This window comes from Salvelinus sp. IW2-2015, linkage group LG3 (assembly GCF_002910315.2).
Source record: "Salvelinus sp. IW2-2015 linkage group LG3, ASM291031v2, whole genome shotgun sequence".
NCBI classification, from domain to species: domain Eukaryota; kingdom Metazoa; phylum Chordata; class Actinopteri; order Salmoniformes; family Salmonidae; genus Salvelinus; species Salvelinus sp. IW2-2015.
The window spans coordinates 30,828,359-30,849,703 of record NC_036840.1 but is presented as its reverse complement, the minus strand read 5'-3'; the positions used below and the strand labels follow the sequence as shown (position 1 = coordinate 30,849,703).

Genomic DNA, 21,345 nt, shown 5'->3' with positions numbered 1-21,345 from the left:
AATGCAGTTAACCAATCAGCATTAGACCCACCTGTTGTATGCTGCTAGATGACGCAGTCAAGGACCAGTAGTTGTTCCCCAGGGTCTTCAATATGGAGATACTATGAAATGGGTATTTCTAGACGGGATAATTCTGTAATGCACCATGCTGAAAATTCTGTGTTATGCCAGCCCCCAGCACAAAGAGAATCCCACTGGTCATGTTCATAGGTTTATATTGCAGCCACATTTTGAAAAGCCTGTATTGTGCAACTTGTGTCATGTCTACGGTCTCATTCATAGCACCAGAAGACACCACAGCTGGTTAGGTGATGGATTAGCCAAAAGCTCTTGTAGAAGACTAGTGGCAAGCCAATTTCTTACCATTAAAACATTTGCAATCTGTAGTAAAATTCCAATTTCTTTCAAAATCAGAATCACCAACTTGAGTTGCGTGTAATGCAGTTGAACCCAGATTGGAAAACATTTGATTTAATATTTAAACACTTGACAAGTCAATTTAAAATGTTTTATTGTCAAAGACAAGATTCCCACTTACTTCAAAAGGAATTTTAAAATCATAAGTTGCTTAAACAGCACTGCAACAGTGAATTGAGAACGGCATTGCAACGACAGAAAATATGGTATAAAAAAAGAAAGCTCTACAGAAATCCCGTGGAGCTAGGATCTAAACAAGTGCAAAAAAAATTACATTTTCTAAATGGCAGTTTAAGGCATCTGCATCCAGAGGTTGGAGAGCCTGTGCCATTGATGAGCAGCATGTTCACAAGGACAAACATTCAATGACTCGCTAACAAACACATACCCGCAAATCAGCATTGAACACCTACATTATGGCCCCCGACCACTTTAAGTCCTGTTCCTCTAGGAGTGTTTACTTTGCTGAACACAGTGGACAAATCTGGAAACAAACTCAAGACTGATGCAACGTCAAAGTGGCTAGTGACTGAACAAACAAAAACGTGGAAAACCAGGACATCAAAACATGAATTGCCAAATCTTCATACAATTTGAATCATGAGTAGGAAAATTATTGATTACCAAAGACCATCTACCAAGGGCAGCAGGTAGCCTAGCGGTTAGAGCGTACAGCCAGCACTGAAAGGTCACTGGTTTGAATAACAGAGCAGACAATGTGAAAAATAAAAGCTGTCAATGTGCCCTTGAGCAAGGCACTTAACCCCGTAAAACACATTTCACTGCACCCATCTGGTGTATGTGACAATATAAATATATTCAGAATGTTACATTTAACTTCAGCTGATTGGAAAAGTTCTCAAATATTGTGAAGTCAATGACAGTTATGCTAATCTTCTTCAGGCATTAGACCATAATCCATTACAGTAACCAAGCCTGTCCATTTTGAATAATAAGCTGTACCATTCTGGACATTGGAACAGACAGGCTGGTTGACCGGCCTTTGGACATCTCCGATAACCTTCGTATACCACTACTCTATCGCTTGACAAACTGTAGTCATACAAAAAAACATGTAGAAAAGACCCTCCAGGAGTGATTTTTACATTCAGACACTCAAGTGTAGAAGTGCATTGTACCCTTACACCATCCCCCCAAAAGTTCCACCTTCCGCCATTGCCTCAGTACTCTTCTACCACAGTACCAGCCGAGGAGGAGTAGAGCTTCTTCTTGATGAGCCGGAAGCCCGGACTGAGTTTGAGCACATGCCTGAAGCCTGGAGTGAAACAGGCACCAATGTGCAGGAAGTCTCTGAGGCTGGGCCAGGCACTGCCATCTTGTTTGAACACCAGTGTCAGCTCAAAGGTGGGCACCACATCTGCGTTGTACACAATGCGCGCCAGCTGCTTGCAGCACTTCTCCTGTTCCAGGTGCACGTAGAGCACACAGCCACGCATGCCGCATGGCTCGCCCGATGACAGGCGCAGGACATCACGCGCTATCCTCCGAGTGAGCTTCTCCGGGACCAGCACCTTTGAGCAGTGCAGCGTGGTCTTTTTGGCCCGCGACAGGCAGGTCTCGAACATCTTGGCCAGCTGCTGACATGTCTTGTCCTCAGACACCTCCACATTTAGGTGGGGTTCAGCCAGACAGTGGTCCCAGAAATCCAGCTCTAATTGAAGACAAAGACAATAGTTGAGTGATGGTGCAAGGCAAAAGCACATTATGGAACACAAACACTGAATATTTTGTGTAGTGTCTCCATAAACTTTCATTAACAAATAAACAGAGTCCTGTAGGCTAGCACAGAGCTGATGAGAAAAGATGACTTCATCTTTTGTTGACTTCACCATCCACTCCCCTCCCACCCTCCTGCTCCATTCTTCCCTGCAGCTATGCACCAATATTGAAGTAAACAAGCGCTGGAGACTATATAAATGCCCAGTTGCAAAATATGCCTACACAAGAAAGTATACATTGTAGAATAATAATAATAGTTCCAAGCTTACCATTGTCGATACAAGCCTGGTCGTATCTACGGTCAACCAGTTCTGATATGTATTCAGCGTTTTTACTGTTCAGTGTGCTTGTAGCAACAACCATAGTGACACCGTTTGTTCCTTTTTAAAGTGCTGTAAAAAAAAAAAAAAAAAAATACAACGGGAAAATGTTCAATAACAATTTTGCAACAATTTGCAAGCCAACTTGGCATAGATAGTCTACATAACTTATAAGCTTTGTTTTGATGACAAGTTGGCGAAAGTTTCTTGCTAGAATCAAATTGTTAACTTGCATCTAGATAACGTTACAACCAAGTTAACGTAACCCAGCTAATGTTTCGAAAACTTTGTATATTAACATTTTTGATTAGTCCGCATGGTGTAGCAGAACGTTTGCTTGCAGAGTATTAAGGATCGCATAAAATAGACTCTCTTACCTTGATGTTTGCCCAAAATAAATAACTTTTTTTATAAAGGTTCTCTTATATAAATACTTCCCCACATAGGGTAAACGACAATATTTTTTTCCCCCCACAACCACACTGAAATCAACACTGCCTACAGCTAGAGAAAAGGGTCGGGGCATATTTATACCGTTCTCCTCACAGCTGACGCAGCTTTGACCAATCGGAATCATTTTATCATTCTGGTACTGGCTGAAGTTTACCAAGCAACACACCTCGCGCTTGTCAGGGCGCTCAGATAACGTCTGCCCAGAGGCACATGATTGGCCACGGAAAAAATTGCGTCAACCAATAATCAAGAAACATTACTTTGTTGCTAACTGGATTTTGCAATTACTCGCTCACCTGCGATAATTCATCAGGGGAAAAGTGTTAGTCGTCAAATTATTACCATAAGGACCATATTCAACAGGTAGTCTCTTAAACTCATGTATTTTTTTGTACTTCATTGTTCAGAATTTAATGAGATGTGTGCATATCCATGGTTGCTACCTTACTTTTTTTCAATCTGTTTTGTGTCTATCTATAACATGATATTATTAGTGGCTGAGAAATGTATGACCGGATGGATTGCACATTCATTTTGCACTCTGGGTACATTTTAGAGGTGGAGTAATGGATCTAAAATGGCTTGACGCTCTCCTAAATTTAATTAAGAAAACTGAGCATAAAATGTGACGAGACAGTTGCTTCCAGACACCTCTGGAAATGGGATCTGGGGAGCCTCACTGAGCAGCTTCCTAAAGTCATGGAGTGAAATTGGTGGAAGGCGTAATAGAACACATCAAGGGTTACCCTGATGACTCACACAAAATTATTCCGCTGCTCTGTCATCCACTACATACTTTAGTCTGAGACGGCCATCATTGAAGTCGTTTGTATTGATGAGTGCAACAAGTTTTTTTTTACAAACAAAGTCATCAGTGATTGGACCATCTCTAACCAATGAAAGATATTTGCGTCAGTTCAAATCTGGTATCAGGACAAAATGTGATTCAGAGTCACCGAATATATTTTAAGTATTTTAATTAAACTCAAATGATAAATGGTAAATGCAATTTTCGTATATACGGGTTTACTGTATCACCACGCAGGGTAAAGCAGGGAACTGGCAGGAAGTACGTAAACAGCTGTTCTTATACCGTGATGACGTAGTTCCAACGCGTCTGTTGGCCTATCACAGTAGAGGCTGAGTGCGGTTTAGACTTTGCTCAGCCTATCACCGTTACTCAGACTGGTCCCCTTCTTTCAGATGTCCGCATCTGGTCGTTGCGTAGATTAGATCCGTCTTGTGTCTGTCGATTCTACACTGAAACAGTTCCTAATATGGTATTGTCCAGTAATCTAACCWCCCTGGTTGGCCTAGAGAGATGCACCCCTCCCCTCTCCAGATTGACCACAGCTTTTATGGCCTGTGTTGGTCAGTCCTTACACACATCTGTATTGTTTGTGTGTGTGTAACAAAACAATATGCTAACAGGCTATAGTGCATAAACATAAATCCTAACACCAATCAGAGTATCAAAGCCAATGATGAATTTTCAAACTGCCGCTTTAGCCACGTGTGTTCTTGCTTTAGCCCAACCCATCGGTTTCTGGATCAATCAGATAGCCCCGAATGTGTTAGCATTCGTTGAAGGATCAGGGAGGTACTCAGATCCAGACTCATTGCGAAGAAGAAACTAACGTCCGTGGGCGTGGTGTAGCCAGGCATATCAAGATAAGTGCAGTAAAGTATGTTGTCTTTGGTCTCCTGTGCATCAGAAGACTGTTAGCCCACTGAGCTAGCCTAGCGTTGCTTTGGGGAATTTACACACGTTTTCATTAACTCATCACATGAGCATTACTCACCAAACCACCTAAATTACACTTCACCACCGTTTGCCATCCTCTTTCTCAGAGACCCATGCCGGTCACGGAACCAATGTCACAGACTGGGCTTGAACCCAGGAGTCCTGTGTCAGAATGATTGGGAACTATTTCACGCTGGGATGATTTTAACATGACATTCTGCACGGCACAAGACTGAGCTAAATCCTCAGCTCAGGAAGCAATCACTAGTCTTCAGTTCTCAGGCAAAGTTACTCATCACAAACTTATGCCGTATGGAGAGACACTGGCAGGTTTGTGTGCATTGTTCAATAAGATGTTTGAAGAGTGATGTTTAACTGTAGCTGCAGCACAACAGCCACACTCTGGGAATCCATTATCAATCCCTTTCAACAGCCATTTGATTTCCCCCATGCAATCTGACTCCCCAGGCCTGGCCCTCCCTCTTTACAGCTGAGGGTAATGGAATCCAAGGCACCAGGGAGCTCTGGCTGTCACATGGATAGAACAAGATACCTCTAAAAAAACACAGTCACATGCATTGCCAGTGCAACTGGAGACTAGAAGAACAGTTAACATTGCTAATGTTTTAAATTTAATAAGGGCATTACACAACAGCCAGACTAATATTTGCTTTCACATGCTAATCGCAACTAGGAAACTTGGAAATGTCCGACTTGCTAACTGGTTGTAGTTATACACGTACCGTGTTCATGACTCACAAACAGGGTTGCCAGGTCCCTCTGGCAGGATCCCCCCAAAAAACCTTTAAGGCCATTTTCCCCCACATCTGTATAAAGTCAAGTTCCGCCCTCTTTAGTTACCAATGCGAGGTCAGACAGTTTCCCCCCAGCGAATAATAACAAAGCAAAAACAGGTTTTTAGAAATATTTGCAAATGTATAAAAAAAAAGAAGAAATATCACATTTACATATGTATTCAGACCTTTTACTCAGTACTTGGTTGAAGCACCTTTGGCAGCGATTACAGCCTTGAGTCTTCTTGGGTATGACGCTATAAGCTTGGCACACCTGTATTTGGGGAGTTTCTCACATTCTTCTCTGCAGATCCTCTCAAGCTCTGTCAGGTTAGATGGGGAGCTACTCCTGCATTGTCTTGGCTTTGTGCTTAGGGTCATTGGAAGGTGAACCTTCACCTCAGTCTGAGGTCCTGAGCACTCTGGAGCAGGTATTCATCAAGGATCTCTCTGTACTTTGCTCCGTTAATCTTTCCCTCGTTCCTGACCAGTCTCCCAGTCCCTGCCGCTGAAAAACATCCCCACAGCATGATGCTGCCACCACCATGCTTCACTGTAGGGATGGTGCCAGGTTTCCTCCAGACGTGACGCCTGGCATTTCAATCCTTGTTTCATCAGACCAGAGAATCTTGTTTCTCATGGTCTGAAAGTCTTTAGGTAACGTTTGGCAAACTCCAAGCGGGCTGTCATGTGCCTTTTACTGAGGAGTGGCTTTCGTCTGGCCACTCTACCATAAAGGCCTGATTGGTGAAGTGCTGCAGAGATTGTTGTCCTTCTGGAAGGTTCTCCCATCTTCACAGAGGAACTCTAGAGCTCTGTCAGAGTGACCATCGGGTTCTTGGTCACCTCCCTGACCAAGGCCCTTCTCCCCCAATTGCTCAGTTTGGCCGGGCTGCCAGCTCTACGAAGAGTCTTGGTGGTTCCAAGCTTCTTCCATTTAAGAATGATGGAGGCCACTGTGTTCTTGGGGACCTTCAATGCTGTAGAAATGTTTTGGTACCTTTCCCCAGACCTGTGCCTCGATACAATCCTGTCTCGGAGCTCTACCAACAATTCCTTCAACCTCATGGCTTAGTTTTTGCTCTGACATGCAAGGGTCAACTGTGGCACCTTGTATAGAAAGGTGTGTGCTTTCCAAATCATGTCCAATCAATTTAATTTATTGCAGGTGGACTGCAATCATGTTGTACAAACATCTCAAGGATGATCAAACAGGATGCACCTGAGCTCAATTTCAAAGGGTCTGAATACTTATTTAAAAAATACCTTATTTACATATTTTTTTAAATGTGCAAACATTTCTAAAAACCTGTTTTCCCTTTGTCATTGTGGGATATTATGTGTAGATTGATGAGGACAAAAATGTATTTAATCCATTTTAGAATAAGGCTGTAATGTAACAAAATGTGGGAAAAGTCAAGGGGTCTGAATATTTTCTGAATACAGTGTATCTCCCTGTATCTCTCTGCAGGCCTACAGTACACAGGCACACCCTCTCCATCTATCTCCTACAGCCCTCTTGCGCCATTTGGGGATCTTTACAACTGGCCACCTCCTTCTCTCTTTTTTCCTCCATCTCAGCCTTCACCCTGGTCACTTCCTTTTCTGAAATGAGCAGTTATTGAGAGGCATTGTGGTTATACCAAAACAACAATGTTTATCTCTGCCCCCTGCCGGTTCAGTGTTCAATTTCAGTTGAATCATGAGCAGATTGGGTTTGGGTGTACTCTGCACTGCACTTCCTCGTTCAAGCAAATGACTAGCAATGTCTTAAATTCCAAACCACATTTTGTGTGAGAGCTAACATTGTGTGATAGCGTTTTTCACAAAATAGTTTTAAATCAACTTCCGGTGGTTGCGGCATCGCTAACCCCAACTCATAAATTGGAGAATCCGACTTTAGAGGCCTGGTTGAATCAAATATATTAAGAAAATATAACTTTTTAATAGACAGAACTGTATTTTGCACTATGGTCTGTCAAAGACTTTGAAAGGGCTGTAATAAGGGCAATAGTCTTCAGTCCCTCAGTTTGCCTGTGTGACCTTCAGTTTTAGTGAGTAAGGCGAGCGCTGCCAAACTCTGCCTGTGAAATATTCCCATTTGTCGAATCAGCTTCCTGAATGAGGCAAAAGTATCCCTGGTTGAGCTTCACATTACTAATCCAGTGCAATGGAGGCGGATCCTCTTGTTATCTCCCTGACCAAGGGGCCTGGTATGCTGGCACCCATTTCTTCTCAGCGATTCATGACTATTGCATCCCCTTACCTTCTTGTGGAATCTAACAGGAGACCCAGCATGCCTCTTCTGTTGGGTTGCATTTCTCTTCTATGGTATAATAGCTTTTGCAACAATTGGATATGCATTCCGCCACTTACTGTGCGGGGGGATAATAAGTGTCCAAAATCCACCTTCTTCATAATGAGTGTATCGAGATAGCTTGATTGACTAAAAACATTAGCAACTGGTTGCATTGCATCCAACCCCATATCTTCTTCAACACTATGGCCTCTTGCCCCTTCGACTCTCTTCACCGCCTCCACATAGGAGATCTGTTGTACAGCCCTGATCCTTGACACCTCGACCTCCTTCACCCTAACAGGACACTCAAGGAAGTCCAGATTACGATCCCATTGCGGCATTTTCATTCACAGATTCTTCAATACCATACTTTTTCCGTCTGCAAACATTTGACACGTGACCATATCATTTACAATTCCCACACTGTAGTCGTTTGGACACAGATGCTCTCACCGCATACCTCACATATCTAAGCTTTACATATTCATGTAGAGTCTCCTCAAACAACAATGGTATCGATAGGATTTTCTCCTTCCTTCCTTTTACCATATGGGTCAGGCGACATGCACTGACCAATCCTGCCATTTTCTGAATAAGGTACTTGTCATCTATATCTAACGAGACTCCAGGTATAACTCCTTTGGCAGGGTCAATGCTCCGAAGATCAATACAGGTTACTTCTGACGTGGACGATTTAGCCAGATCCAGCACACGCTTCCTCTGTTCTTCATCGACACAATTACCCAAAACAAGGCCGCTTCTAGAGCCCCTTATTGAATCCACCTTTCCCACCGCGCTCTTCACAGTCCTCGATAGTACAAATGGATTTCCAAAATGAACCTCCCATTCTAAAAAAACGCAGTCCAATAAGAAATTCATTATTGGACCGCTCCTTGTCACACTTTTCATATTCAAGCAACACTTCCATGGACGCTGCCATTTTGCAACAGTCATCCATCTCCCATTTTGGAGCCATCATCCATCTCTCATTTTGGAACCATCATCCATCTCTCATTTTGGAACTGTCATCCATCTCCCATTTTGGAACTGTCATCCATCTCTCATTTTGGAACTGTCATCCATCTCCCATTTTGGAGCCATCATCCATCTCTCATTTTGGAACCGTCATATATCTCTCATTTTGGAACTGTCATCCATCTCTCATTTTGGAACTGTCATCCATCTCCCATTTTGGAGCCGTCATCCATCTCTCATTTTGGAGCCGTCATCCATCTCCCATTTTGGAGCCGTCATCCATCTCTCATTTTGGAACCGTCATCCATCTCCCATTTTGGAACTGTCATCCATCTCCCATTTTGGAGCCGTCATCCATCCCCCATTTTGGAGCCGTCATCCATCCCCCATTTTGGAGCCGTCATCCATCTCCCACGTGTCTCTCTTCTTCCTTTTATTTGTCTTCCACATAATCCCCAGCGACATAGTACAGTTGTCACTAGTTCACTTTAATAAGCAGGTCATGTCCAAGAGGCAATTTGTTACCTGAATTGTTGAATCAAATCGTTTCCTGTTTTAAAATTGTAAACGTTGAAAGCAGTGTTGCAGCAGTTTTTTAAAATGTATGATTAAACTGAAACTGAAGCAAATGTTTGGCATGGTGCCACCAATGAAACTAAACCCACATCATGTCTTAAATGGGGTCACACAGTACCTTCATAAAGTATTCATACCCCTTGACTAATTCCACATTTTAGTGTTACAGCCTGAATTCAAAAAATGAATTAAATAGATTTCTTTCTCTCACCCATCTACACACAATACCCCATAATGAGAAAGGGAAAACATTTTTTAAAACATTTTAGTAAATGTATTAAATTACATACAGAAATATCTAATAAGTATTCATACCCCTTTGCTATGCCACTCCATATTGAGCTGAAAGATGCATCCAATTTTCTTTTATCATCCTTGAGATGTCACTACAACTTGATTGGAGTCCACCACTGGCCAATTCAATTGTTTGGACATGATTTAGAAAGAAACACACCTGTCTATATAAAGTCCCACAGTTGACAGTGCATGTCAGAACAGAAACCAAGACATGAGGTTGAAGGAATTGTCCTTAGAGCTCCCAGACAGGAATGTGTCGAGACACAGATCTGAGGAAGGGTACCAAAACATTTCTGCAGCAGCATTGAAGATCCCCAAGAACACAGTGGCCTCCATCATTCTTAAATGGAAGAAGTCCAAGAACTGTCTGTAGATCCCCGAGATAAAATTGTGATGAGGCATATATCTAGGGAAGGGTATAAAACAATTTCTATGGTGTTGACATTTTCCAAGAGCACATCATTGGGAAATTGAAAAAATATGGAACTACCCAGACTATGCTTAGAGCTGGCCATCCAACCAATTTGAGCAACCGGGCAAGAAGGACCTTGGTCAGGGAGGTGATCAAGAAACCAACGACCACTCTGAGAGAACCACAGAGTTCCTTGGCTGAGATGGGAGAACCTGCCAGAAGGACAACAGTCTCTACAGCACTTCACAAATCTGTGCTTTATGGGAGGGTGGCCAGATGGAAGCCACTCCTGAGAAAAGGGCATATGACAGCACGCCTGGAGTTTGCAAAAAGACATGTGAAAGACTGTGAGAGCACAAGTCAAAAGATTGTGGTCTGATGAGACAAAAATTGTACTCTTTGTCCTGAATGCAATGCGGTATGTTTGGAGAAAACCAGGCACAGCTCATCACCCATCCAACACATGCTTCCTACCGTGAAGCATGGTGGTGGCAGCATCATACTGTGGGGATGCTTTTCAGTGACAGGGACTGGGAGACTGGTAAGGACAGAAGGAACAATGAATGGACCCATATACAGGCAAATCCTTGATGAGAACCTGCTTCAGAGTGCAAACAACCTTAGACTGGGGCGAAGATTTACATTCCAATAGGACAATGACCCCAAACATGCAGCCAAAGCAATGGAGGTGACCCAGTGCCATATTGAGATGGTTGAGGGTTGACAAGAGATTAACTGCTTCTCTTCTAGTTTTTATGATAAATATTACTGTGACAAATTCCAGATTGTTTGCATAATCGAATAACATTCAGCTCAGACACCTGTACATTCCCCACAAGACATGCCACCAGGGGTCTCTTCACAGTCCCCAAGTCCAAAACAAATTCACGGCAACACACAGTTTTATGCAGAGCCATGATCGCATGGCACTCCCATCTCCAATTACTCAAGCAAACAGCGAAATTACCTTTTAAAAAATTGATTAAACAACTCATGGAACAGCGGGGACTGTGAGGGGACACACACACACACACACACACACTCTAACACACATACTTTTTCAGTTGTATTGTTTGTATTCATTTTTTAGTTGTATTGCATATTGTTGTATTTAAAATGTGTTTTGTTACTTTTCATGTTTTGCGGACCCCAGGAAGAGTAGCTACTGCTTCTGCAAAACCTAATGGGGATCCTATTTAACAAATGGCAATGAGTAGCTCAGCTCCATGGGTAGGGAGTTATAGTAGTCTATGAGGTGTCCTCTGGGGTCATTCCCTGGCTCATATCTTTGCATGTTATAATACATATTAACGCTGTATCATGGTCTTTTTTGTTGAGGAGTCAGTGTGATTGTTGGTCTGGCTGGTATATCATAGTGTTCCTATTCAGCATTCTCAGAGAGAACTGGAGTACATCCGAATAGGCTCTTATGTTCCACCTGCCCAATAATAAAGTATTCCTTGGAGTCTGTCCACCCTTTCTGTCAGGGCCTGCACTGAGAGGTTGAGTGTCTGGATGGACAACAACTCTATGCTTACCTTTGTGAAGACCTACATATCGCAGACGCTCCTTCCTCATCATCACCAGTTGCACTAGCAGCACTCTTCAGTTTTTCACCGCCCTCATCACTGCTTCCTCCTTGTTCGCCCCCCAGTGAGGATAATGTCTCGTAAAGGGACAATACCCTCTTTGGTGTGCTATTCTTCGGCTGTCTAGTTCTGAAAGGTTACCAGGCTACATTAGCCATGCTGTTCCTTTTGATAAAGAAGTAGACACTTTACAGGTGGCGAATCATGTAGGCTCTACATGCTGCGCATCTCAGAAGATTACTAGGCCTGTGTTATAATATAGCCTATTGAAATGGTTACTCAGACAAAGCATTGTGAGATCTGATCATCTGTGCAGTTTGACGACAAAGAAAGACAACCTGGTTGGAACTAAACCCTCCAGGAGCGATGGGAGCAGCTGTGCCTGGACTTTGCTGTCCAATAAAAACGGGTCTACTATTTGGGAATACGATACGCTTATAAGGTCTGCTTATTTGCATACCGCTAAGAACCAATGGTGCATTATATAACTCAACACATTCAAATCAATCAGATACGGTGTGTAGCCAGGTGTAGTCAACATCCAAAATCAACATTAACTTATGCATTGTATAATGGCGCCAAAGTTTTGTTAGCATGTACGGGTGCAAAGCAACAAATATTCAACCAATGCCGATCAGTAAAACAGTGCTGTTCTGTATTTGAGAAATTCAAATAATCTTTGACCAGAGCGACATCTTATGGATTTCTCCTTTACACAAAATAAACACATTTAGTTTATTTGCTTTCACCCCAAATTTTGTAAAACATACATCTGTGATTTAAACAAACCCAACCCTCCTTGGGAAACATTTGACAAAAGTTCTGACAAGCAACAGCTAATATACAAAATAACTTGTTCAAAAGCAGGAAACTTACTGGTAAAAGAGCTCATCTTTACAATCCTGGCATTTACACTGAAAACGAAAAAATTATTTTTTACAGATTTAAAGCCTACAAACACTTGTTAACCATGTGTACTGGTCACTAACTGGTTTAAATCGAGGAATTGTGTGTTGAATTCAGGTTCAGTACATTTGGATTTCATGCATGTTTGGGTGATTTAATCAAATCAAAACCAGTATCTTGAATACAGGGGTGAGACAAACAACCATCTTACACTCAGACAATAAGAATTTGGGTTAATTTATTCATATTAATTCAGAATCCAGCATCATTTTCCTGACTAAAATGGCTGGATGTTGGTCTTGATTAAATTAAAATCACAATTCCTTCTTGACTAAATTACCATCAAAATAGGAATACACAAAACAATGAAGTACATAATAAAACATGCTATATCTTCTAACAGACAGGTGTTCAGTTAAGAGCCCCATATCCTACAATACTCACAAACCATATACAAATGTTCCCACTTTAGTAACTTTTGGGATTCTGTGACGCCGTATTTGATAGTCCATAAGGTTTAGATCGTTGAAGGTGAAGGGATATGGACCATTTTTTGGGTTGTAAGAGCTCGTCCTCATCCATTGGCCATTTGGAATGGGATGGCCTCCCTTTTATCTTGCAGCAGCTGAAATGGAGTTCAAAATGAGCAAAATGGTTATGTATTATAAAACCCTAACCCAGGATCTAATTTGACAGGTGTGGTTATATAAATGAGACCGCTCTTTATATTACAACATCCCTCGCATTAGAATAGGAATATCCAGGGCCACGATCAGTAGCCAAACGTTGTCGAACGTTGCAGATAGAAATGCCAGGAATAGAGACAACGTGATTCCTTATTTTAAATGACAGAGGCATCCTTGTTCTGTATAGTACATTTCTATCTGAATGTTCCATAACGTTGCGTCCTGTTGAACTCAGCCCTGGTGCGTTTGCTTCGTGGTTGCTCAACAGAACAGTAGAGTTCAGTGTTGTATTATTGTCCAGATATCAGAGTTTACCAGCAAACAGATAGAGGCTCTGATTACAGTGAAAAGGGAGGAAGGTAGGGATTTTATGCCAAATTCCCATTTGGGGAGGTGCCTGAGGTGCAAACTACACACAGGGTCTGCCCAGGGCACATTGACATTTGCCAGCCCAGGGAGCCACACAATAGGGCCCGTCCAAAATAATCTGTGTTTGTGTGAGGAAGTCCCCATCTTTCATCCTCTGCTGGTCTTTCAAGGGTGGGGATGAGAAATCACAGGAAACACCTTCCCCTGTTCTCTGCAGCCCAAGCTCATTTACTGAATGTGCACAATGAGATATTAAAAGCTCCAGGCTTCCCTGGAATAATTGCAGGTCCACGCCTGATGAAACAGTTGTAATGTAGAGGGATGGTGGAAATGAGTGCGAGAACTTGGGAAAGTTAAGTAGAAGACTAATGGTGTGCATGATTCTCTTGAACTTTTTAACGTTTTATTGAAGTGTTCCTCCTTGTCTTTACTTCACTTGAAGGGGAGGAGTCGTGGGAACTGAATAGACTAATTGCTTGTTATAATATTTTCACACTACTGAGCCGAGCCAAGCTTTACTGCAATGGCCTGGTTATGTATTCACCAGAGCTGCTGGAAGTATACAGTATAACAGCGCCTCACCGTTTGACGATGCTAACCTGCTAGTAAGTAAACAGTTTAAACGTACCATTGTCTTCACCGCCTGAAGACTTCACCCCAAGAAGCATGACACCGTCTTTGGCGTTGTCCGGCCTGCTCTGGAAAGAGGCACTACAAAGAGGAGACAGCACGGCATATTGGTGGTAATAGTATTTTTTGACATGATCACAGTATATTTAAACAATAACGCACGAGAGGGTGTGGTATATTGTCAATATACCATGGCTAAGGGCAGTTCTTACGCACGACGCAACGCGGAGTGCCTGGATACAGCCCTTAGCCGTGGTATATTAGCAATATACCACAAACCCCAGAGGTGCCCTGTTGCTATTATAAACTGGTTACCAACGTAATTAGAACGGTAAAAATAAATGTTCTGTCATACACGTGGTATACGGTCTGATATACCACGGCTTTCAGCCAATCAGCATTCAGGGCCTGCATCACCCAGTTTATAATGGAACTGTTCAAATGGGGTCCTGTCTAAATGGTATCTTTATGTACAGTCCAACGACTATACTTACTTTTCTGTTCCATTATCAGTTATCTCTGTTCAGGGACAAAAACAATTGAATAATGAGTGCTATTTAGTTTGTAATGAGTATGTAGACATAATGCTGTGTAGAGTCACAGCTGTTTCAGTCATTGAGTAGTACCTGTGTGATCGTGGTCCTTCATGCATTTACTTTTCAGAAGGAACACGACAGCAGCCCCCACAACTGCCAGGACTGGCAAAATAATCCACAGCAGGTTCTTATCTGAAGACAAAGAGGAGGTATATCTTTCTTTAGTGTGGCAGACAAAACTGTTGTTTTTCACATCCCATGAGAAGTTGGATTAGTACCATTGTTGGGACAATGTGAAATGTAGGCAATTTATGATGATTTGTAATCAAACATGGCTCGACTATTGACTTTGCACACACACACACACAACCCAGTCAAATGTGAAGTGTGTGCACCCTCTGGTGGGTGTGGTGGAACATAGATGCTGAGGTAAATGGGCCCATAAAGATGCTACATTACCTGATTTAGGAGTTTCCGTCTCTTCACCTCCAGCCTGTTGACCTGGTAGAAAACAATAGCATAACGTAAAACTCCATATACTCTGCAGTGTGATTTATGCTGTAACTTTGAACTTTCGATGACCACGAGAAGGAGATGCTAGTTGCATAATACACTACATGACCAAAAGTATGTGGACACCTGCTCGTCGAACATCTCATTCCAAAATCATGGGCATTGATATGGAGTTGGTCCAATAACAGCACTTACAGTTGATCGGGGCAGCTCTAAGCAGGGCAGAAATTTGACAAACTGACTTGTTGGAAAGGTGGTATCCTATGATGGTGCCACATTGAAAGTCACTGAGCTCTTCAGTAAGGCTGTTCTACTGCCAATGTTTGTCTATGGAGATTGCATGGCGGTGTCCTCGATTTTATACTTCTGTCAGCAACGGGTGTGGCTGAAATAGCCGAATCCACTCATTTGAAAGAGTGTCCACATACTCTTGTATATATGGTGTTGGTAACTTGTCATCTGGATGTGTCCATTTAAAATGTTATGGTTATTTTGCGGACCGTGTGTTTTTCAGTGCAAGGAAAATGGAGCACCATTCGTGACAATGTGAGTTTGTACCTATACAGATGATGGTAGCAGAGGACGTACCGGCATCTTGACCCGTATTCTTATTGTCCTTGACGCTATCTTGACCTGGAAAAACATTGTCATTTTTATCATTATACCATCGTGTTTTCCTACACAGGTAGTGGACAAAATAGTGCATTGAGGGACAGTGATGGTGCTTTAGACGTACCTGTATTTTCATCCTCTGAACCTGAAGACAACATTCATGGCATAACATTGTTATGGGGTCATGGTATCGTTAACCCAATGCAGTACTTGCTATCCTATCTCTATTGTGATTTGAGAGAGGGTAAACAAATCTTCTCCTACCTGCAAGCTTTTTGGTAAGGTGAGAAATGGTAGTTTTGTTTAGTGGGTCACTCTTGGTAACAGTTGTTGGGGCCTGGGTCCCTTGTGTTCCTGTGCGAACGAGGTAGAATGCACTCGTTCAGAAAAGGTCTAACATTTTAAAAGATCTGTGGCAGTATTAAGCTTCTCAGAGTAGGAGTGCTGATCTACAGTAGGATCAGGTCCTCCCTGTCCATGTAATCTTATTCATTGTGAACCTGAAAGACAAGACTGATCCTAAATCAGCACTCCGAGATGCTGTATATATGTTCGAACCCTGGCTATTATCATCTGGTTTTACATCTGTGGAGCTTATTGCACAATCACATGTGAGCACATCAGACCTATTGTATGATGTAGGACCTCTGTCATAAAAATAAAGTTTACAGAGAAAACAGATTACATTTCAATAGCCAATTTAAATGAAATGTCTATGAAGTCTCACCATTATCCTTAGTATTTGGAGATGTGGAATTCACTGTGACTAGGGGTGAGGATGAAATCTTTGTATTTTCTGTTACTGTTGATGTAGCAGGTGCTGAGGTAGAATTCTGCCAGTCTTAAAGGAAAATTCCACCACAAAACAATATTTTGGTATTTGTTTCATTTGTCCATTATTGATATAGTCCAACAAATGTTTTGCATGTCAGCTATCAAGTTTACAAGATATATCACTTTCAAAATACAGAAATACAGCCGGTATGATGCATTTTATGATGCTGTGTTAATAGCAGAGTTTCTAAACCAGCATACTGTACCTATCTCTAAAGATTGAACACTTTTTAATGTTACAATGTCCTAATGTTCTGAGACTTATTTGAACTAGAACATCAGGACATTGTAACATTAGACCATGTTTTGAAAAGTTTTTATTTGACTTACGGGTTTGGGTCACAGTGGTTGTAGAAACATTTGCACCAAGGTTGTTTTCAGTGGAAAGAGGAACAGCCGTGACGGGTGTCGTAGTTTCTGTGATGACAGATCAAAGATGTTCTAACTCAGTAGTGTACAATAAGATTCAAATCACAAAACTTAGCAGCAGGATAACATCTGCGATGCGAAAATCTTTCAGACTTTAAAATGCAGCCAGCCTCTTGAGTGTTAATTTTTTGTTTGTAATAAAAAAGAAAATCAGGAATCCCTGAGATTTTTTTGAATTACTATCACTGTCTCTTGAAATATTACCTCAGTAACTCAAATGTTTTATAATATACCTACCCACATCTGATGGTTTGTTTGTTGTTGATTGTTGTGCTGGTTTTAGTGTGGCAACACCATAAGCATCCGAACAACAGACGAGAGGCAGACAAAAACAATTAAATCATTCAGTGAGTTTAGTTTTTTTAGATGTAATATATATATTGTAGGCGGATACTTCTTGTTAAGAGAACCCTTTATCAATTTAGTTTTGTATATATTATGGTGGGACATATTTGCAAGGGAAAAAAACAAAAAATGTCTCTGTCCACTCCATAGAGGCTTGCACTGTAGTCACTAGGGCTTTGCTTGGGTGTTTCCTGCAGATGTTTACATTCATGCAGGAAGGAGATTTGCTGCCGATTGGATCATTTCACTTCGAAACGGTCAGGACAATGATCTCTCACCCTCTGTTAGAGAAGGAGCAGTTTGGTTCCCACTGGCTATCTACAGCTCCAATCACCTTTCTAGGCGGCGCAGGTCCTGGATCTGTGCCCATGCTCCAAGCAAAACAACAAATCAGGAGACTCCCTCTTTATTTTTTCCACAAGCCCAAATAAGCACATTCATTTGTCTCGGCCTGGACGTCAAACAATGTTTTTTATTCCTATATGTTCTGTCTTATAATCAGTGTTGTCCGATGCAATATGTCTCATGAAAAGATTGCCAAGGATGGCTAATCTGAAAAACCCAGCAGTGTTGCAGTTCTTGACACAAACCGGTGCGCCTGGCACCTACTACCATACCCTTTTCAAAGGCACTTAAACATTTTGTCTTTCCCATTCACCCTCTAAATGGGACACATACACAATCCATGTCTCAATTGTCTCTAAGCTTAAAAATCCTTCTTTAATTTGTCACTTCTCCTTAATCTACACTGATTGAAGTGGATTTAACAAGTGACATCAATAAGGGATCATAGCTTTCACCTGGTCAGTCTGTCATGGAAAGAGCAGGTGTTCTTAATGTTTTATACACTCAGTGTAGGTGTAAAGCACACAATGTGCTGAACAGTGTTCCTCACACACACCTAATAAAGACTATTTTGTGTGTGCATCTGGTCTTACAATTGACTTTTAGTAAAACAGGGATGTTTCAATGTCCTGCCAACAGCTTTGGTGCGTCTCCCTGTCAACCTTCATGTCCATATGCCTCTCTTGGGCAACTTGTACCATGGGGAGGTCTCTGAGTTATCCTGGTAACACTTGACACACCTTAACCCGAAGTGTTATGCTACTTTATTAACATTCATAGCACCTTATTAAGGGTTGAGGCTGTACCTTCCTCCACACGTGGCTGACAAGGATAAAATACCGTTTTTGGGGGGGAACACTACACAAGATTCCAATCGACAACAACAAAAAACAATGATGCTCTTCTCTCAGGCTCGTACCAATGGAAATATGCACATAGGCATCACTGGATGTCCCTGGAAAAAATTTCTGTATACTGTTCTGGATATCTTGATTGTGATCGCCAGTCGTGTTTCGTGTGTTATTATATAAGATATTTAATGACCCTAATGTCCATATGCAAGATTTTTTTATTTGCAAACCAAGTCTGATTAAGACAATAAGTAAATACAACAGCTAATAAAAACAACTATTCTACTCATCAAGACAAAATAACATAAAACACTATACAATGCAACTACTGGCAAGTCTTTTTGCCTATTTTTTCAAGCATCCATTTTGCCTGACTAAAACTCGTATCTGTCCAGCAGTGTTAAACACTTTGTTAATGTGTAACTTTTAAAACCCATTATTAATTGAATTCAACATTTCTGTCTGTGAGACAACAATCCTTTGTGCGCTCTCCTATCCAAGCCACTTAGTAGTCCTTTTGGACTACCAAAAGCAGGTCTAAATATCCCTGTAGGCTTACCTGTTGTGAGGAGCTGGAGCGAGGTTAGAAGGAAGACAAGTAGGGCTATCCTAACGGTCTCCATGGTGGTTCTACTGAGCGTTCCCCTCCAGGCTGCTTCTTAGGGTTCTTCAGAGCCGTGTGAGCCACTGCTATCAACCAGTGGAAAAGGTGTTCATATTCTGGCCCATAGCTGCTTATTTTGGCACTTCCTTTAAAGAAGGGGAGGAAGTAGAGCAGTTTCCCTCGAGGGCGGAGGGTTGGGGGCTGGAGAGGATGGGGAGGCTGCTTCGGCCAGTGGGAGAAGTCTTTCTCGGGCCCCAGCCTGGATAGGAACTCAGCTCTTAAGGCTGTTTGTACTCCATCGCCAACTCCTGTGACTGATTTTTTCCTGCACCCACGTTGCAGGAGCGGCGTACCGGTGTGAAGGAGTCTTAATAAGTGTCTGACTAGAATGGGCTGAATGGGCTGTGGGCTGAATGGGCTGTGAATGACCCGGAACATGTACAGTATCAGTTCAGAGGGTACAGTAGGATCAAGGAGTTAGCCAGCTAATATTCTTAAATAACTTATTTAGTAGAAATATAAGCTTGAAATTAGCATGGTCTAATTGACTCAACAACCAACAACGCATACCTAAGTTTAGCTTTCTTAATGAACCAGAAAATCAATAGTTATTTCTGGTTGTTTATCAAAGTTGCTTTGTAGTATACCCTTCAGGATGGGCTTTCAGGAAAACAGTGTTGTCTGGAACTTAACTGCATGTTCAGCTCACCCTTGAGACACCCACATTTTCAAACATACTCATTTAAGGTGACATTTGTTACACTTATTGTCACGTTCTGACCTTTATTTATTTTGTTTTGTCTTTATTTAGTATGGTCAGGGCGTGAGTTGGGGTGGCCAGTCTGACGGCTCAGGGCAGACGGGCGGCTCTGACGGCTCAGGGCAGACGGGTTCCCAGGCCAAGGATCGCCGCTCAAAGGACGCTAAGAAAGCGGACAAAGATAATGGTGGAGTGGGATCCACGTCCAGCGCCGCCACCGCGGACAGATGCCCACCCAGACCCTCCCCTATAGGTTCAGGTTTTGCGGCCGGAGTCCGCACCTTGGAYGGGGGGGGGGGGGGGGGGGTACTGTCACGTTCTGACCTTTATTTCCTTTGTTTTGTCTTTATTTAGTATGGTCAGGGCGTGAGTTGGGGTGGGCAGTCTATGTTTGTATTTCTATGTTTTTCTATTTCTGTGTTTGGCCTGATATGGTTCTCAATCAGAGGCAGCTGTCAATCGTTGTCCCTGATTGGGAACCATATTTAGGTAGCCTGTTTTGTGTTGGGTTTTGTGGGTGGTTGTCTTCAGTCTTCGTGTGTCTGTACCAGATAGAACTGTTTCGGTTTCGTTTATGTTCACCTTTATTGTTTTGTATTTCTTAGTGTTCAGTTTATGTTTGATAATAAACGTGATGGACACTTACCACGCTGCGCATTGGTCCTCTGATCCTTCTAACTTCTCCTCCTCAGACGAGGAGGAAGACGAAAGCCGTTACACTTATGTGAACCACGGTAATTGAAATCAATATAGTGGTCAGTTGCATCTCTCATTTGACCCTTTTATTATAGCTAGGACTTGGCACCAAACTCTAATGAGATGGTGAGAGGCACACCCCATCGTCTTCGTTCCAGTTTGTTTTAATGGGCAGTTAAGCAGGGAGAAGACAGGTCAATGGCAGGCAGAGGTCAGTAATCCAGGGCATTGTCAGATAGGTACAGAACGGCAGGTCAAGGCAGGCAGAGTGGTCAAAAACGTAAAAACTAGGAAAAACAAGTGCTAGAGCGACACAGGCGTACAGGAAAACCACGCTGGACGGCTTGACAAGACAAGACGAAGTGGCAACAGACAAACAGAAAACACAGGCATACATGCACAGGGGATAATGGGGCAAACGAGCGACACCTGGAGGGGGGGTGGAGACAAGCACAAGACAGGTGAAACAGATCAGGGTGTGACAGAAACTGCACATTTTAGAGTGGCCTTTTATTTCCCCCAGCACAAGGTGCACCTGTGTAATGATCATGCTGTGTTATCAGCTTCAGTTATCAGATATGCCATACCTGTCAAGTGGGTGGATTATCTTGGC

General features: G+C 42.3%; 2 protein-coding genes across 5 annotated transcripts; both read right to left on the bottom strand.

Annotated features, from left to right (window-relative positions):
* Positions 1 to 932: 932 nt before the first annotated feature.
* LOC111954464 (DNA damage-inducible transcript 4-like protein) lies at positions 933 to 2,980 on the bottom strand. Its single transcript, XM_023974237.2, has 3 exons — positions 2,855 to 2,980; positions 2,427 to 2,549; positions 933 to 2,089 (listed from the first exon to the last, which is right to left on the bottom strand). The coding sequence occupies exons 2-3, from the start codon at positions 2,518 to 2,520 to the stop codon at positions 1,599 to 1,601; spliced, it is 585 nt and encodes a 194-aa protein (XP_023830005.1). The 5' UTR covers positions 2,521 to 2,549; positions 2,855 to 2,980; the 3' UTR covers positions 933 to 1,598.
* Positions 2,981 to 12,244: 9,264 nt separating this feature from the next.
* LOC111954450 (uncharacterized) lies at positions 12,245 to 19,477 on the bottom strand. Of its 4 annotated transcripts, none has more exons than XM_023974207.2 (12): positions 19,232 to 19,457; positions 17,369 to 17,404; positions 17,033 to 17,119; positions 16,596 to 16,709; positions 16,133 to 16,222; positions 15,993 to 16,013; positions 15,815 to 15,889; positions 15,203 to 15,244; positions 14,834 to 14,935; positions 14,702 to 14,726; positions 14,206 to 14,288; positions 12,245 to 13,147 (listed from the first exon to the last, which is right to left on the bottom strand). In XM_023974207.2, exons 1-12 carry the CDS (start codon positions 19,293 to 19,295, stop codon positions 13,134 to 13,136), a joined length of 753 nt encoding a protein of 250 aa, XP_023829975.1. In that variant the 5' UTR covers positions 19,296 to 19,457; the 3' UTR covers positions 12,245 to 13,133. The 4 variants fall into 4 exon arrangements, with proteins under 4 accessions (XP_023829975.1, XP_023829985.1, XP_070291991.1 ...); XM_023974217.2 differs by having other exon boundaries at positions 15,845 to 15,889; positions 19,232 to 19,454; XM_070435890.1 differs by lacking the exon at positions 16,596 to 16,709 and having other exon boundaries at positions 19,232 to 19,477.
* Between the last annotated feature and the right edge of the window lie 1,868 nt (positions 19,478 to 21,345).

Coding starts and splice junctions, on each gene's coding strand:
- LOC111954464 (XM_023974237.2), bottom strand. CDS start 2,520: ATGGTTGTTGCTACAAGCACACTGAACAGTAAAAACGCTGAATACATA. Junction 2,090..2,426: donor CCAGGCTTGTATCGACAATG/GTAAGCTTGGAA, acceptor GTCTTCAATTAG/AGCTGGATTTCTGGGACCAC.
- LOC111954450 (XM_023974207.2), bottom strand. CDS start 19,295: ATGGAGACCGTTAGGATAGCCCTACTTGTCTTCCTTCTAACCTCGCTC. Junction 16,223..16,595: donor TCCAAATACTAAGGATAATG/GTGAGACTTCAT, acceptor TCGTTCGCACAG/GAACACAAGGGACCCAGGCC. Junction 14,727..14,833: donor GAAGGACCACGATCACACAG/GTACTACTCAAT, acceptor GTCCCTGAACAG/AGATAACTGATAATGGAACA.